This window comes from Sciurus vulgaris (genome assembly GCF_902686455.1).
Source record: "Sciurus vulgaris genome assembly, chromosome: 12".
Taxonomy (NCBI): domain Eukaryota; kingdom Metazoa; phylum Chordata; class Mammalia; order Rodentia; family Sciuridae; genus Sciurus; species Sciurus vulgaris.
Window position 1 is genome coordinate 905,427 of NC_136473.1, and position 16,571 is coordinate 921,997.

Here is a 16,571-nt window from a genome sequence, read left to right on the forward strand (position 1 = left end):
TCAAGACTAAATTTAAAACATTCTCTGGCTCCTGAAGAGCCAACAGAGGGAAAAGGTCACCAAAGCAAAACCTGGATGCCCGAAACAGGGTTCCACTTATTATTTCCAGGTAATAATGGTACATAGGGTTGACGCTGTGCCAGGCACTACACAGAGGACTCAACGATTATGATTTAATCCCCGTAGTGACCTTAGAAGATGCCCGTCCATTAAAGTCGACTCTTAGGAGCCCATCAGGACATGTTCCTGAGGACAGGGTCAGGTCAGCAGGGTGTACCACCTACAGGGCGGGGCGTAAGGGGAGCTGCTGCCCAGGACTCCTGGTGAGGTGGCTGTGGCTGCCGCAGCAAGTGGCCACACTGCGTGTCTTCCAGCCACCCGTGATGCTCCACCCTGGAAGCGAGAAGTACAGCCAGTTCACTGGCCCAGCGGCCGTGTCAGCAGAGCCAAGCCTCCTCTGGAGGCTCAGGGGAGAGCCCCATGCTGCTGTCGCCCTGCACCCCGGGCTAGCCACTGCAGCACTCGGTCTCCCCCTTCCCCACACCACCGCCCCCAGCATGTGCCAGGTGTCCCTCTACTTCTTGTGAAGCACCTTTGATGGCGCCCACCTGGGTTGATCAACAACCTTGACATGATCATCCTGCAAAGGCCCTCTCACCAGATAAGGTCCCATCTACGAGTTCCTGAGACTCCTTGCACTAGGTATCTTTGGGGACCATTTTCCAACCTGCCACAAAACCATCTGGCTAATAGGGGCTCCCCCCCAGTGACACCCCCTCCCAGGTTTGGGAGGACTCCTGTGGAAAGAGCCTTTATCTATGACCTCATCAAGGGCAGGAAGGCAGAGGTCAGGGCAATACAAGGAGCTCCTGGACAGGCCGCCTGCACACAGCACCCTACTGTCCTGGAGCTGCCAGGACTTCCGGGGCCAGTCAAGAGGCAGACTGGGTGCAACTCTTAAGATTCCCTTGTGACACTCAAGAATGCTGTTGCAACCTCTCCTGAGTTTACCAGAAGCCACGGGGCATGGACACACTGGGCAGGAAACACCAAGCAAGCACCTGCTCCAGAGCTGAGCAGCTCCCTCCATCCAGGGCTGTGACTCGAATTCAAGTTCAGACGCCACCTTACTGCCTTGTGCAAACAGGGTGCGTCTTTCTCCCAGCTGGTGCCAACACCACTGCTTTCACCTCACCTGCCCTGCCCTCTTGGCCCTCTTGTCCTGACTTCTAAGCCCATATTTTTTAAAACTGCATTTTATTGCTTTGTGAGACTTTTTATAAAGCAGCATTAAGTAATTTCAGAAACAAAGGAGGCATGTAAGCAATCCCAGTCTACTTGGGATAAAGGAACAGTGGTGGGTTGTGCCTCTGCACTGGAGAGCAGCTCTCCCTGGGACAGGCCCAGGCTCCCTCCAGAGGTGGCAGAGGAGCTCGACCCCCCAGAGACACAGATGCTCAGGGGCCACCCGCCAAGGAACTGCGGGTGCTCTGGGGTGCTGCCCAAGTGCGCACAGTCTCACTGAAGTTCCCCAGTTGACCCTTAACGTGGTCAGGCTGACCTAAGGTTCAACCCATGGTGAAGGAGGGCCAGTCTCAAAGAAATAAGATCCTGCAGGGGACCTGACCTGCTGCTTCCAATTTCCTGTCCCTGCAGAACCGTCTTGTCACCGGCTGAAGGCAGCTTACTTGCACCCTTACTGTAACTACTGTCAGCAGAGGAACTGAGCAGGGTGCCCTCAGCTCCCAAGTCGGCAGTACTTCCCAGTGCTGACCTGAAGGAGGCCCTGGTGAGCGCTCTTCACACCGGAAGGAAGGAGCCAGGGCAGGGACAGACAATGCCTAGACCTTGGTGCAGACGGCAGCCCGCTACAATAAGAGGGCCACTCAAGATCAAAAGAGGACAGAAGCAGGTTCCAAATGCATTTAATGGCAAGAAACACACTGATTTTCTTTCATACCTGTTTGGACTACCATTCAGGTCATGAAAGCGGATTCTGCATCCAGAACAAAGTAACACACAACATAGAGAATTGCATATTTTATCCTTGCGTTTAATAGCGTAGTTCTTATAAAGTATTTTAATAAATATATTAAGGCTCCAGGTAACCACTGCTTGGAGGGGGGGCATTTGCTTTCCCACATACTACTTTATGTTGGGTCACTTAAAACAGACATGGTCACCATCGGGGACTGATGCCAACACTGGCCTGCCCAGGTTTATTCTTTTCCACTCGGCATATCTTGGTGTTATGGTCCTTCCTCCTACACCTGGGGGACAAAACGGCAAGGTTCCTGGTAGGCTGCGAGACAGCTGTGACGGCTGCGGCAGGAACGCTCACCTTCTTAGCAGAAGCTTCCACAAGTCACCTGGACAATCAGTGATGTGGCCTAAAAGTAAGGAAAGCCGAACAATGAGGCTGAAAATCTTGTTAAACAGCAAGCAGAGCGCAGACCAGGTTGAGGAGGCGCAGTGCAATGGCTTCATCCGTCTCTAGACCCTCCCCAAGGAGGGGCACGTGACCTGTGCAAGGAGCGGCTCAGGATCCTACAGCGGCCTCTTGTCCCACAGACTCTGGCAGGGATGTCAGCACACGGCACGAGCTGCCGAGGACATTCTGAGCACCCAGGGTCACCTGAGCAGACCACCACTGTGCAGCATGAAGTCCCTGTGTCAGGCTCCCACGTGTCTGAGGACAGTCCCTGATGGACAGGCTGACGTGTTCTTGCAGGAAGAGGAGCCGATGCTGACGGCAGGTCCAGTTTGAAGTCCCCGCACCCGAAGCCCTAGATGGACTCCAGAATCCAGTTGCTGCTGGAGAGGCGTGGGACAGACAGGGGCAGGTTCCCAGGAGGGCCTCCATCCCTGCCTTCGCGCGAGGGGCTCTGATCCTGGAAACCCTCCTCTTCCTCTACGAAGAAGCGGTTCTCCGGCACATACATGCAGTCAGGGCTGGAGGCCACCTGGCACGCTCCCTTATACTCCTGGATCGACTCGTAGAGGCTGTACAGCTGGCAGAGCAAAGACATGTCCAGCTGGCGGAGACCGACCTTGAGGGCGGGTGGGGAGGCAAAAAGAGAGGTCAGCACTGGCATTCCACTGCAGAGCGACACCCGGCCAGCAGCCTGCCCAGGCAGCACATTCCTCCCATGCAGCCAACAGAGCTGCACCACGCGGATGCTGGGGACTTCCAGTTTGAACGCCTTTGCTAGGTCGGTCCACACCTCACCCGGCTCGGTGGTCTGGGAAGGAGTGCCCTGCCAGGAGTGAGCCCAGCCTGCTGAGTGTGCTGTGGCACTCCAGCTGGTGGCTCCAGACACATAAGGCACAGTCATCCTTTCTCCCTGACCCCCAGACTCAAGAGACATTCCCATTCGCCTTCTGTGCCACCTCGTTAGGGTCTGAGTGCCGCAGTCACAGCTCCGGGCTGGTGCACAGCCACCTCCAGCAGCTCCACCTCGAGGCCAGACGCCCTCTGCTCCAGACAATGGTCGTGGGATCCCTCCCCAAAGCAAGGACTAAGCATGAAGCCCAGTAACAATGGAATATGACTCACTCATAAAAAAGAACGACTTTATAACTTTTGCTGGTAAATGGGTGGAGTTGGAAACTATGATGCTTGGTCAAATAAGCCAATCCCCCAAGCAAACCAAAGGCCAAAGGTTCTCTGATACGCGGATGCTAACACACGATTAGGGGCAGGAAGCGAATAACAAGCTCGTTGGATTAGATGAAGGGGAATGAAGAGGAGCGGGAAGGGCACAGGAAAGACGGTGGAATCAATCGGACACAACTCTCCTGTGTGCACAGCCGAACACATCACAGGGCAGCGCCACACCAGGTACAGAGTGGAACCAACTAGAACGCGTCATGTTCCACGTATGCACGTCACAATACTCCTCCGTCACGTACGTCTACAAAGAACAACAACACGTTTTTAAAAAAGCAGCAGCCCAGCAGGATGCAGCTTTGACAGCTTCTTCTAGAAACAGCTTTCACAAAAACAAGTGGTGAGAAAGTGAGGGCCGCTTGTGAAAGTCACGTGCTTCTTTATCTCCAAGTTCCTCCTCCCAGGCCGCAGGGCAGAGCACAGGTGGACTAGGAAAGGCACATTTCCATCCACCCAAGACAGAGCGTTCCTCACCTGAAGAGTCGGGAGCCTAGCACACCTTGCTCCCAGTGTGCCCAGGAACCACAGGGATCCCGTGGGACACACGCCTCCATTCGGCAGCCGGGAGCCCTGGAAGCCCACGGGCGGTGCTGAGCACACCTGGGGACAGCCCTGAGGAGTGGCAAGCAGGACCCTGCCTCTGCCCACTGGCAGGCCAGGTGGCCGTGGAGCAGCACTTTCCCCCGGAGCCTGCTGGGAGCTCTGCTGAAGTTCAGTCCGTGTTAAGAGGCGGCAGCCTGCGTGCTGAGGCCCTGACTGTGCACGGGCACGAGCCCTCAACAGGCAGATGGCCTGGGGAGAGCCCATTTCCATGGCTCCCCGCACGAGATTCTCCAGGTAAAGGCCTGCCTTCCACAAAGGAAGCTGGAGCCCAGCTAAAAAGCGCTCTTCCTGGGATGAGCCTTGACGTTAGGTCGAAGGTCATTCTTTACACCCTTCAACCACTCCCACCCACCAGGCAAAAGCTGGCTGGCTTCTGAGTGGACCAGGCTCAGACTGCAGTGGGTATGGGGCGCACACCCATCCCAGCTCCTTGGGAGGCTGAGGCAGGAGGATTGCAAGTTTGAGGCCAGCCTGGGCAACTTAGTAAGACCCCATCTTGAACAAAATAGGAAGGACGGAGGATGTGGTTCAGTGTTAGAGCACATGCCTCCTGGCATGCCCAAGGCCCACGGGTTCAACCCCCAGTACAAAAAAAAAGGAAACAAAGCTGCACTCGCCCAGCACCCAAGGAGGGGCTGCAGACTGGCGGTCCTGCTGTCACTCTAGCACCTGAAAGAAGCCTCCCTCGGGCCGGCTTTGACTTACTTTCTCAGTGGCTCTGCTGAAGTCCACACCCTCAGTGGGCCTGTAACACGAAACCCTTAGACGGGGTCGTCACCCCACGCAGGAGGGCTCAGTCCAGTGGCAGCCTGCCCTCAGGCAGTCTCCACGGGAGCAACAGCAAGCTGGGGCGCCAGGCCCCACATGGGGGTCAGACAGTCGGCCTCCTGACTGAGGCCTGGGTGTGCGCACGCCTCAGGAGGAACAGGGCACAGGCCTTGAGCTTCGCCAATGACAGACCCATCCCAGCGAAGCACCAGCCTCTCCACACAAAGGCCTCTGTCTTCCTGAGCCACTGGAATTTACCCTCCTCCAAGGGTGGCATTTCAGGCCGGAAGAGCAGAAGGGCACAGAGTGAAGGCTGCCCACCCAGCTCCGAAGCCAGCCTGCCCTACTGCTGGCACTGCACCAAGTGCCCACTGCGAGGGGGAGCAGGCGACTCCCCAGCGGGTGCGCAGCTCTCACCAGGAAGGAGCTGGGATGGCAGCCGGGCTGGGAACGCAGCCCTGGCAGCCAGAAGCGCCAGGAGCCACCTTGGGCAGGGACGGTCAGTGTCCTCAGTGTCCAGTCAGAAAGGACCCGGACCTCCTGCCTCTGACTCCAAGGGCAGACTCCGAGCCAGTCGAGGCTCTCCATCAGCCATGCTATGCTGCGGCCCTGACCCCACAGCCCACACTGGGTGTGACCCTATCACTCTCTCCTGACCTCCCTCTAAATCCTTGGAAGCCAGTTTCAGTCCCCACCCTCACACCCCAACAAACCAGCTCATCTTCTCCAAGTCAAGTGCCTCGGTCTGGCCTCTACTCTCACAGGGTGCCCTGGTCTGCTGACCACTGAGTCCTGCTTCTAAGCCGGCTCCTACTTTCCAAGATTCCTCCAGAGAACCAGAACTGAACACGGGCCCCACGCCACGGACCCAGACTCAGCAGCCCAAGTGCACTGCTCTCCTCTGGGGTCAGCATGAGGAGACAACACTGACTAACAACACCCCCGTCCCCCGAAAGACCAGGATGAGGCTCACTTCCCCTGAGTGACTCTGATACCAGCAGGGTGGGGGTGCAGGACTCTACTCCCACCTCAGGGGCAGACCAGACACACCGGAGAGCAGCAGCAGGCCGACTTCCACCCTCCAGGACACCCAGTGTCCCCTGGGAGAGGCAGGAGCCTGGCTCCAGGGCGTGACACCCTCTGGACATCAAGGATTCCGACGTCCTCCTCTGCGACCCCAAGCCTCCCTTACATGCATGGTTCCAGGCTTTCCAGGCTCGTCCCTGAGCAGTGCCAGGACCTCTCTGTGCCTGTCACTGGGTGGGGCGCTGGCCTAGAAAGGGAGGTGGGAGCCGCCCAGGAGCACAGCACAGTCCTACACACACCTGGGGCACAGATGGACACACGCCAAGCACTCAGGCAGTTCAACAAGGACACGCACCCCTGCACACATCTCCAGCCACCCAGACTTCCTTGACTTGGCAGAAATCCTCGAAATTAGCCAGGGGAACAGCGCTGACTTCCTGCCAGGACACCCGCCGGAGACTGCTGGACATGTTTACTCCACCTTCTATGGGGGTGGAGCTCGCTGGCAGCGTCCCTTCAGGGTCACACCACACGCACCTGGCAGTCTGAGCCCCCTCGCCCAGCCTGCCCCCAGGGGTCCGCTCCGCACGGGGAAGGCTGGGACACCTGGCCCAGCAGCAGTGACACCCACCCTTCCTCCCTCACTGGCCTGTGGCGGGGCACTCCAGGTTCTCACTGTAGGCTACAGACCGGCCTCCTCCCCCTGCCACAGGACAAGCTGCTTTAAAGAAGTGCCCTGATTCCCTCGGGGTGACCTCAGCCACCAGCGGGGAGCTTCGCAGCAGGACACCTGGTGCCTCAGTGCAAACGCCAGGCTGTAGAGAGCTCAGAACTGTGGCTGCAGACGTGGCCTGGCCTGTCCTAGCACAGCTGTGAGGGGACTTCAGCCACAACTCCCAGGAAGTCACAGAGGCACAGCTGGAGAGGCAGCCCTCTGTGCCCAGGGCACCCAAGATGCTCCTGCAGAGGCCTCAGGCCGCTGAGTGCCCACACTATTCCCACGGAAGCAAAGAAACACCTCTAGCCTGGAGAGCAAAAGATGCCCAGCCAAGCTCCCGCCAGGGGAGGTCTGGTACACGGAAAGGGAGAGGGCCATCCCCCAGGAGCAAACTACAGGAAACGGGTAAGCGGCCCAGGAGCAAGGACTCCCACAAAATCCAGCCCAACCACCAGGGGCAGTCCTGGCTACCAGCGGGGCGGCAGCTGCTGTCATCCACAGCTCTCTTCCGAAAGCCCACTCTTTGAAGATTCAGAGGCTCCTTAAAGAAAAATACAGACTTCTCAGACCTGGCAAAATGCTATCCTGAATTCCCGACTCCAAGATGAGGACAACTGACTAGTGTCCACTGCTACAAGCTGCTAGCGTCCTTCCTTTTTTTCTGTTCAGGCTTCCTGCTTCCTTCCTGGCCATTCTCTCCGCTTCCATGTGGGGTTCCCTTCACCCCCTGCCTTGCTCGCAGATGGCTGGCAGAATTCCCACCAGCAGGGCCATGCAATCCTGAGCTGCACCTCCTGCCTCCTGCGCTGAAGGCTCCAGTGGGAATGTACCTCAGGCAGGATGGTGGCTCCCACAGGGAGTCCCCACAAGTTCTCTGAACACTTCCAGGGCTGCAGGGGGCAGGGCTCTTCCTGGCTAAGAGGAAGGCCCAGAGGAGAGGCCCTCTAAAAGGGGTGTTTTTCTTTTCTCTTTGTTTTTCGGTACCAGGGGTTGAACCCAGATGGGGGACACTGTCACTGTGCTACATCCTCAGTCTTTTTTCATTTTTAATTTTGAGTTAGGGTCTTGCCAAGTTGCCCAGTCTGGCCCCAAACTTGTGATACTGCTGCCTCCTCCCCAAGTTACTGGGATTACGGGTGTGTACTACCACACCTGGAAAAGGAAATATTTGTTGATTAAAAAGCAAAAAGTCATGGAAAACTTTGAGGTGTCTTTTAGAAAAGAGAATAAAAATAAAAGCTGGAGCAATCCATTCATGTGTTTAAGAGACTTCTTCCTTGCACAGCAGAGCTGAATCCGGCCAGCACACGGCGGGCCGGCCTTACTCACAGGGGCAGTGGAGCAGCGGCAAGTGTGGCGACAGCTGGTCTGGGGGCCACGCGGTCCGCCCTCTCCATGACGCCTTGACCCGAGCAGCAAATGCCAGGTCCACACCAAGACACCACTGGAGAGAGGGGAGATCTGCCTGGGGGTGCAACTAGGAGCACGTCCAGCCCAGCAGGCCACCAGAGGAGCGTGTGCCAACTGTCAGGACTCCTGGGGTGTGGCCCTGGGTGGACGAGCCTTGCTTGTCCCTGTCACAGCCTCTGCACTGCTTAGCCTTTTTCCCAAAAAGCACGCTTCTCTTGATTTCAAAAACTCCCAGCCAGACGTGGTGGTGCACACCTGTAATCCCACCGGCTCAGGAGGCTGAGGCAGGAGGACTGCAAGTTCAAAGCCAGCCTCAGCAACTTAGCGAGGCCCTAAGCAACTCAGCGAGACCCTGTCTCTAATAAAATATGAAAAGGGGTTGGGGATGTGGCTCAGTGGTTAAGTTCCCCTGAGTTCAATCCCTAGTACCAAAAGAATAATGTAAATGAAATTAAAAACTCCTAATAATAAGAATAAAATGCAGAGTGGACGCACACAGCTAGCAGGACTACATACTGCAAACCCTTTCTGGAGGACTGATTGGCTATATCTATCCAGAGTCTTAAAAATATGACATATCTGAAGCAGCTACCTAGTTTGTTTTAGGGTTTTGCTAGAGAGAAAAAAAGTCTGAGTTGTACAGGAATATGTCTTCTTCATTCTCGTCTTGTGAGGCAGGTGCTGATTCTAAGATGGACACTGACCGCAGCACAGGCGCTGGCTGAGGCTAGTCAGCAGCAGAGCAGGAACCACCCCAGGTCTGTAGGACCCCGCTTGGTCCACTTGCAGGAAGACCTGAAGCTGGAGGCCCCAAGGTGAGCAGGACTTAAGCAAACTGCTAGGATCACTCCAATTTTTCTTTTTGGCTTTTCTGAATTTTCTAGATTTTCTATGTGTATTAACTTACAATGAGAGACTCTTTACTGTTACCTTTTTAAAATGTGATGAATGAGAAAGCACACACAGATGGCTTGCAAATCTGTTTTAGAAAAAGATGTGGACATGCCTGAAGTCTAATCAAGGTGTCCAGTTTGTACCAGCTGGACTGGACTATGACAGAAGACAGCGGAGAGCTCACGGGTGGTAGCCTGATTCTGATGAAGGATGTGTACTGTTTAGAAAAGGAAGCAGGGAGGAGGATGTGGCCGGTGCTGATGCGGCAGCAAAGGACGACTGGCCGGCCACCCACCCCGGGTAGAAATGCCCTGGTTCCCCTGGTGCAGCCTGCTCCCCTGGTCAGCTTCACGTCCTGTGGACATTTCATCCATCAAGGTTGGGACCAGACTCAGAAGAGCCATGGTGATTCAGAGACTGAAGAGAAACCAGGTGACTGAGCCCCGGGTCAGGCCGAATCCAAAGCTGGCTGCACCCCTATCCTTGTCTGCGGGGTCTTCCGCTGACCTAGAGCCAATGGCGTCCACAGAGACAGGACACAATTCTCACAGAACGGTGAGGAGGGACGGCGCTCACAGTGTGAAGCGGGAACATGCAGATGGGAGGTGGGTCTCTTGCTGGAGGGTGGCACTGCTAAGAGGTGGACATCCAGCCTCAGGGCTGGCTGCTTGCTCACGAGGTCTGCGGTCTATGTGCAGTGTCCCCACAGGACCACAAGAATGGCTTCTCAAAGGGAGCTGGGTGTCATGAGTTCACGTTGGTCCTGCTGCCAAGCGGAGTGGCCTAGGAAGACCAAGATCCCTTTCTCCAGCCTTCCCTAAATACCCCTGCCCACCTGACCTCGGAAAGTTACAGCAACACCTGCCAGGACCAGATCAGGCTGGGCCGTTGCTCATTTGGGGCACTGACACTGACATGTGACAGATGAAAGGGGGAAAGATAAAGGCCGTGCTGTTGTGAGTCACCTGTGGGCTCAAGAACGGCCCATCTCAGCTCCCCAGGTAGGAAAAGTTGCAGATGAGAGTTAAAAGTGGCATGGAGAAACTCACTCCTTTGGAGCCTCAAATCCTCAGCCTGGAGGACCTATGACCTCACCTGGAGACCGTCTTTTGGGGACAAGCAGTCCCCAGTCATGTCCACAGGGTTTCACCTTAAGAAGATTCAATCCTGTCCTGGTCGCTATTAGCTGGCACAGGCTGTCCAGGCTCCCTGGCATCCTCCGCAGTATTTACAAACTGGAATTAGAAACTCTGGCCCAAACTGAGCATGGAAGTTGTGAGGGGTCAGGTTCCACAGAGGGGGAGAAATCAAAGCATCGGGGGAGGCAGAGAGAACACCTCAGTGGGCACTGGATCTGGTCTGCCTCTGAACACACCCGGCCCTTTGACAAGACTCTCCTTTTGCTAAAGCTAGCTCAGGTTGCACTTCCATTATCACACTCTTCAGTCGTGAAAAAGGAAGACCAGTCTAGAATAAGGCATCGCATTGCCGTGAAGATGCCCATACCACCAGGGGTCAGAGGCTCTTTAACGTGTCCTCAAATCCCCCAGAGTACTTTATAAACATTGACCCAGTGACATGTTAAAGGTGCACTAAAACATTCTCCAGGGAAAAGTAACAGCAAACGTCGTCAAAAGAACCTTTTCAGTTATTGCTGTTACAAAGCAGTAACCATTTGACCCTGGAAACCTTCCACGTGTCCTTCTGGGAGGATCAGGGGACCTCGTGATACAGAATTTCACAGACGCAGGGCAGTTGGAATAGGGAGTGTTGGAACTTGGAGCAGAAACCACAGCTCTGAGCAGCTCAAGGTGTCACCCGTAGTGGGCCAGAGCCCTCGGCCACACAGCCCTGCCTTCTCAGCTGGACACCAGCTCCCCAGGCTTGGCCCATGGAGTCCCTGCCTCTCCTCTGACACTTCATTTGCTCGCTCGGCTGCAACCAGCTCTTCAAGGATCTCGGGCCAGATCTCCCCTAGCACCTGCAGCTCCACGCCCTGAAACTTTAACACACCTGACACACTGGTGAAATGGCCTGCCACCTTTCCCCAGAGCAGCCACTGACCGGCGCCTGGTGCAAACAGCTCCTCCTGCTGCCATCGCTGAAGAGATTACAATGTGTGTGACCAGGGAAAATGTCTGCAATAGGTGCCCCCAAAGCACACTGGAGTGCACGAGGTGGTCTGGTGTGTGTGGGCATGGCACAGTGCCACAATTCAACTGCGCTGTGGAGCCCTGCAGACCTAGAGGGACCTGTGACCTCATGGGAGTTGAACTCCAAGCCCCCGATGTTTTCTTAATACAAAACAGACTCTGAGCACCAATTCCATGGAGAATTCATAAGGATTAAGAGTTGGCACAAAGAGAGAGACCGGACAAGTGCAGACTCCGTGGGTCAGCTCTTTATTCAGAGCAAAGTCACACACAGGAACAGGGTGCAGGAACGAAATGGCGTCCTGAAACTCAGCTTTCTGGTGGAAAGAGAGCCCCCGAACAGAGAAAGGGACTGGGTTTACACAGGTTATTTTGAGGGGTGGTCTAGTGAACGCAGGTCTGTTTGCTTGGACACGCGGGAATGTGGGCCTTTTTGGTCAAGGTCTGCGGACAGTGCCTAGAAAGGATTCACTCTGGAGGAGTTAAGGCCTCCTACAGACTGTTCGTTTTGAGGATGATAAAACACCTCCTCTCTTCCTGCAGTGGCATCTGGAAAACGTGCATCTTGGGAGATGAAAGCTGTCAATGCACGGTCTTCGCTTTTACTCCCTTTTCTTTTTCCCAGGCTTCGTTATTTTGGGAATTTTTATTCTCCATATCCATTATTAAGGAGTAAAAACAATGTACAGAAAGCACTTATATTCTACCCACACAGGAGCTATCCCAAAATATTAACAACATCTGTCCAGGCTGCGACTGTAATTTTTAATTGTTTTGCTTAACTCACTTTCCACTAAACAACAGCCTGTCATCTTTGATTCCTGTTCTTCACCTTCCCAGACCCTCACACTTTCATCTGCAATTCCTGCAGCTTCTGCTTCCAGGCAGTGGTTCCCACAGCTCTCCTGTACACACCTGTGCCATCTCCCCAGGAGGCCCCCCCCCCCCCCCCCCGACTCAGCCCCGCCTCCTGTACCCTCCAAGTACAGCCAGGAGGGTGCCCCTCTGCTTCTGAGCACTCTGTCCTCCCACATAGGCGCACAAGTGCCGGCTTCCGCCACCTTCCTGGTTCTCCCTTCCCCTGTAGCCAGGCCCTCCACACCTCCAGGGCTTCGATCCTCCTGAAAAGAAGCCCTCCCATCTCCTTCCGGTACCTGCAGGGGAGTTTTCCCCAGGCCTGTGTCACATTCTCCCAAGGTATTGAGTTATGTCCTCCGTGTCACAGCTTTGCGCTTTGTGCTCACACCTTCAAATTAAGTGGATCAACACAGACATTCCACTGATGATTCAGGAGCCAACTCCCTTTCTTGTTTGGCAAGACCTCCCCAGGGGGAGCCTCAGCAAGAGTTGCTCATTGGGACCCCACTACCTCAGGTCAGTCGATGTCTTTAAAAGCACCAAGTTAGTACTTTTAAAGACCTTCTGACATTTCTTGAAATACCTAATCTAATTACAGCTAAATATCAGACAGACTAGAGAGGGCTGTTCCTTAGAGAGGAGCTCTGGTCCAAGGCGTAATTATGAGGTTGAGCTGTACTTCAGCCACACCAGGAGGGACCTGGAAAGTACTTTCCAGAATGGCCTGTGGGTTCCCAAGCCACCACAGCAAGACTCCTCTGGGAGCATATTCACAAACCAGAGCTTCCAAGAGGAGTGGCCCTGAGCCTTTCCTGCCTCCCATTCAAGAAAGGGACGTGAACGCCCAGGGTGGGTCTTCCTATTTAACACAGGGGCTTATGCTACGTCCCAGTCAGGCTGTAAACGAACGAGGTGCCCTTGTGTCTGATTAAAATGCAGTCACTTAATGTCACTTAATGTTTGTTAATAAATGAAAGTGATTGGTGTGGAACCCAAGTGTTCAGTAAAAAGCCTAGGGAATCTTTTTAGAGAGAATCAGAGATCACTTCAGTGCCAGCTGCAGAGTGGGACAATATCTAGTTGATTACAATGTGCTAAGGTTGCTTTCTGAATTCAGTCAAGCCTTTTCAGAACAGACATGCATCAATTCAATTTTCCTGAGCAATATGTTAAACACATCAGACGCCTACTTAAAGGATTCCTCTAACAACTTCTTGGCAAATTCAGACTTCGGAAAAGAAAGCGTCTTTCCTGTATTAGACTTCCCTAATGAAGTACCTACCTGGCTCAGGAGAGGGAGCGCCGGGACTACGGGAGGGAGACGGAGGGACCACCCAGGGCCAGCAGAGGATTAGACAGAGTTTTCTGTCCCGATCCGTCTGGCCTGCGCGGGGAGGAAGAGCTTAGGTGAGGCTCGCTGCCCCAAATCTCTGCCCTAGGTCTGCTTTCCGGGTCACCCTGGCCCAAGAACACCTACTGCACTTTCCAGGACTGAGAAAAGCTAAATCGGGCACAACCCAAGGAAGCCCCTGGGCTCTCGCCCGGACGGCAGGACCACCCACCACCACCTCCGTTGCTCCGCGCTGCGTCCCGCCTCCGCCAGCCCGGTCGTCTGCGGCCCCGGCCGCCGGCTAAATCGGATTAGGGACGCGCGGCCGGGGGAGGGCCGGGCCGCCCCACCTCCGCCTTCCAGAGCCTTCCCCGACCGCGCGGCCCCCGACCCTCGGGCGACCACGCCGCCGGGGCGAGCCCCGCGCTGCGCCCCGGTCGCCGGTTCCCCAGCCACGGGGGCCGGCGGACGCCGCGTCGAAGGCCGCCCCGGGAGAGCGGCCTCCCCGAGAGCGCGTCCGCCGGGGCAGAGGGGGCGCGCGAAAGGGGCGCGGACTTCCGGGCGGTCTCCCCCGACAGCCGGGCCGAGGGCGCCCGCGCTCCGCCGACCCTTACCATCTCCTTGCGTAGCAGCGCCAGGGCGGCGTCCAGGTTGGGGGGCTTGGTGCGCGGCCCCGCCGCCCGCGCCCCGCGGCCGCCCGCGCCCCCGCGGCTCAGCTCGTCCTGGATGCGCGACTTCTGCGCGTACAGCCGCTCCAGGTGCCGCCAGCCGCCCGCCGCGCCGCCCGCCGCCGAGCGCAGCAGCCCGCGCAGGCTCTTGGGCAGCGGCGGCAGCCCGTCCACCCGCAGCCCCCGCGCCGCGCCCGCAGCACCGGCCCCGCTCATCCCGCCGCGGCTGGCCACGCGCTGCCGCCCGGCGAAGGCCGGGGCGCCCGAGGGACCCGCCCCCGCCTCCGCCCGGTCCCCGCCCCTCGCCCTCCCCTTTCTCCGCTCCCACCCCCTCCCACTCCCTCCCGCTCCCCGGCACCGCCCCGCAGCCCGACTAGTGGCCAGCGGCGGCCCCACCGTCTGCCCACCCCCAATCCAACCCCTCGGGGCCTCTGCGCGCCCCGCCCAGCGTCCCCTCGGGCCTGCAGCCGGGACCCCGCCCCGCACCTCTGGGATCAGCCGGCAAAGCTGCTAGTAACTACCTGGGCCCAGTCCAAGTCCGACCCCAGGAGGCCGTTGGTGGGGGCATGCGGGCAGGACGTCGGGGGAGCAAGCGGGGGTACGTCCGAGGCGGGCTAGCTGACCCTCTGATAGATGGCAGTGTCCCCGCACCACAGCAGCCAGGAGGAGCGCCGGGCCACTTTGGGAATTTCAGGACACCAGCAAACATTCTTTCAGTCTTGCCATGAACAGGAGAGTAATTCTAATTGAAATGTGAGGAAATGGGAAAGAGATTAACGCTCACAAACTGTCGGCAAAAATGATCAGCGACTCACCTCAAAGAAGGAGAGAAAAGAGAGGCTCTGCCCCCTTCCAGGGAGAGTAAGAATGACAGGCAGCTATGTCCAGATGAGAGGCAGGGAAGGTGAGGAAGCTGCCGCCCAACTCCTGAAGGAAAACGGAGGCAGCATCAGAGTCTGACTTAAATGCCCGTGATTACGGGGCCTAATTATAAAGGGACTTAATTGTCCTAAATGCATTCAGTAGGAGCGTAATTACAAAGTGTTCTGAGAGCTTCGGACACCCAACATAAAAGCACTCTCTAGTCTTGAAGAACTTTCTCCCCTTTAAGCTACCACCCTCAGAGCCCAGCCAGAAGCAAGGTCTGCGAGGTCCCTGCAGGACCCTGGGGATGGAGAAGCCTGGATGAGCAGCCCCATCCCAGACAGAGAGATTTGAGGGCACTCAGGATTCCCACCCCACCCTTGGCCAGAATGTCCCACCTCCTCCCTGTGCCTGCCTTCCAGTAATTACCTACTTGCCTTTCCAAATGTCTGGTATTGTTCATTCACCTGCTTGAGCCCTGGGCGTCCTCAGTATAGAGTTGCCAGTTTGCCTGTGTGGGAGTGAGGGAGGGGAAGGATGGGAAGCATTTTGACCTGGCAGTCACACCCTGGCCTGAATTCCTTTCATTTCCTCTCTCACCTTGCTGTCCTTGCAGCACCTAGCAGAAATCACTGGAGCCAGCTGGGAGGAGGTGTGGGTGTATGAAGTTACTTCAGAGCATCTTAAAGCCCATCCCTCAGAGAATGGAGAAGCAGAGGAAGGAGGGTGAGGGCCAGCATGGACAACAGCATGAGATCCTGGTGTCCAGACGTGGCGGCAGCCTCACAATCCTGGAGTGTACTCAGTGAGGCGAATATACTGACACAGATGTCAACAAATCACACCCCAAATGAATAGGAATTTCTATGGGATTTTTGTGGCACTGGTTAAAACTATTTGCATAAACCTAAAGCAATTATGCAACGGCACAGTAAGTACTTCAACATCCATGGGGACTGGCAGTCAGCACCTGCTTTTATTTATTCATTTATTTATTTTGCAGTGCTGGGGATCAAACCCAAGGCCTTGCACCCGCCAGGCAAGCCCCCTGCCACTGTTACCTAGGGGGCTGTCAGAGCACAAGGGTCTGGGAGACACAGTGGAAGCCCTCTTCAGCATGCTCTTGGGAGCTAGGACGTCAAGTGCCACCAGCCACAGACACTATCCTCTGGTCCGTGGCAGTCATCTTCCTTGGTGCAGGACCTGGGATGAGATCACGTGGGACAAAACTGCAGCAAACTGAAGGTGTGATTTCCTGTATTTCTATCATTTCTAAAACGTCCCCTCTAAAATGCCTGTCTGATCACCCACGTGAAGAAGACGAAACCAAAGTCCAGAGAAGGAAACACCTGGCCACACTCACACTGAGGTTGGGGCTCGGGGCCGCTGCAGGTGAGGTCTCTCTGACTCCACAGGTGTTTTGTTAATTGGGGTTTGAAAACCACGTGGCAAGCTGAGTGTAGGTGCACAGCACAGCCCTGACCACACCATGCAGGGGTGGGCGTCTTGACCACTGCTCCAGCAACATCACCAAGAACAGGGTGCCGGCCAGAGCCCAGGACAGAGCCTGTACACACCCTGCTCAGTGCCGGCATTCTTCAGCTACGCC

General features: G+C 56.1%; 1 protein-coding gene across 1 annotated transcript; it reads right to left on the reverse strand.

Moving 5' to 3' along the window:
- Positions 1-2,509: 2,509 nt before the first annotated feature.
- FAM89A (family with sequence similarity 89 member A) lies at positions 2,510-14,361 on the reverse strand. The gene is made up of 2 exons (XM_079107497.1): positions 14,045-14,361; positions 2,510-3,050 (listed from the first exon to the last, which is right to left on the reverse strand). Exons 1-2 carry the CDS (start codon positions 14,312-14,314, stop codon positions 2,787-2,789), a joined length of 534 nt encoding a protein of 177 aa, XP_078963623.1. The 5' UTR covers positions 14,315-14,361; the 3' UTR covers positions 2,510-2,786.
- Positions 14,362-16,571: the final 2,210 nt, after the last annotated feature.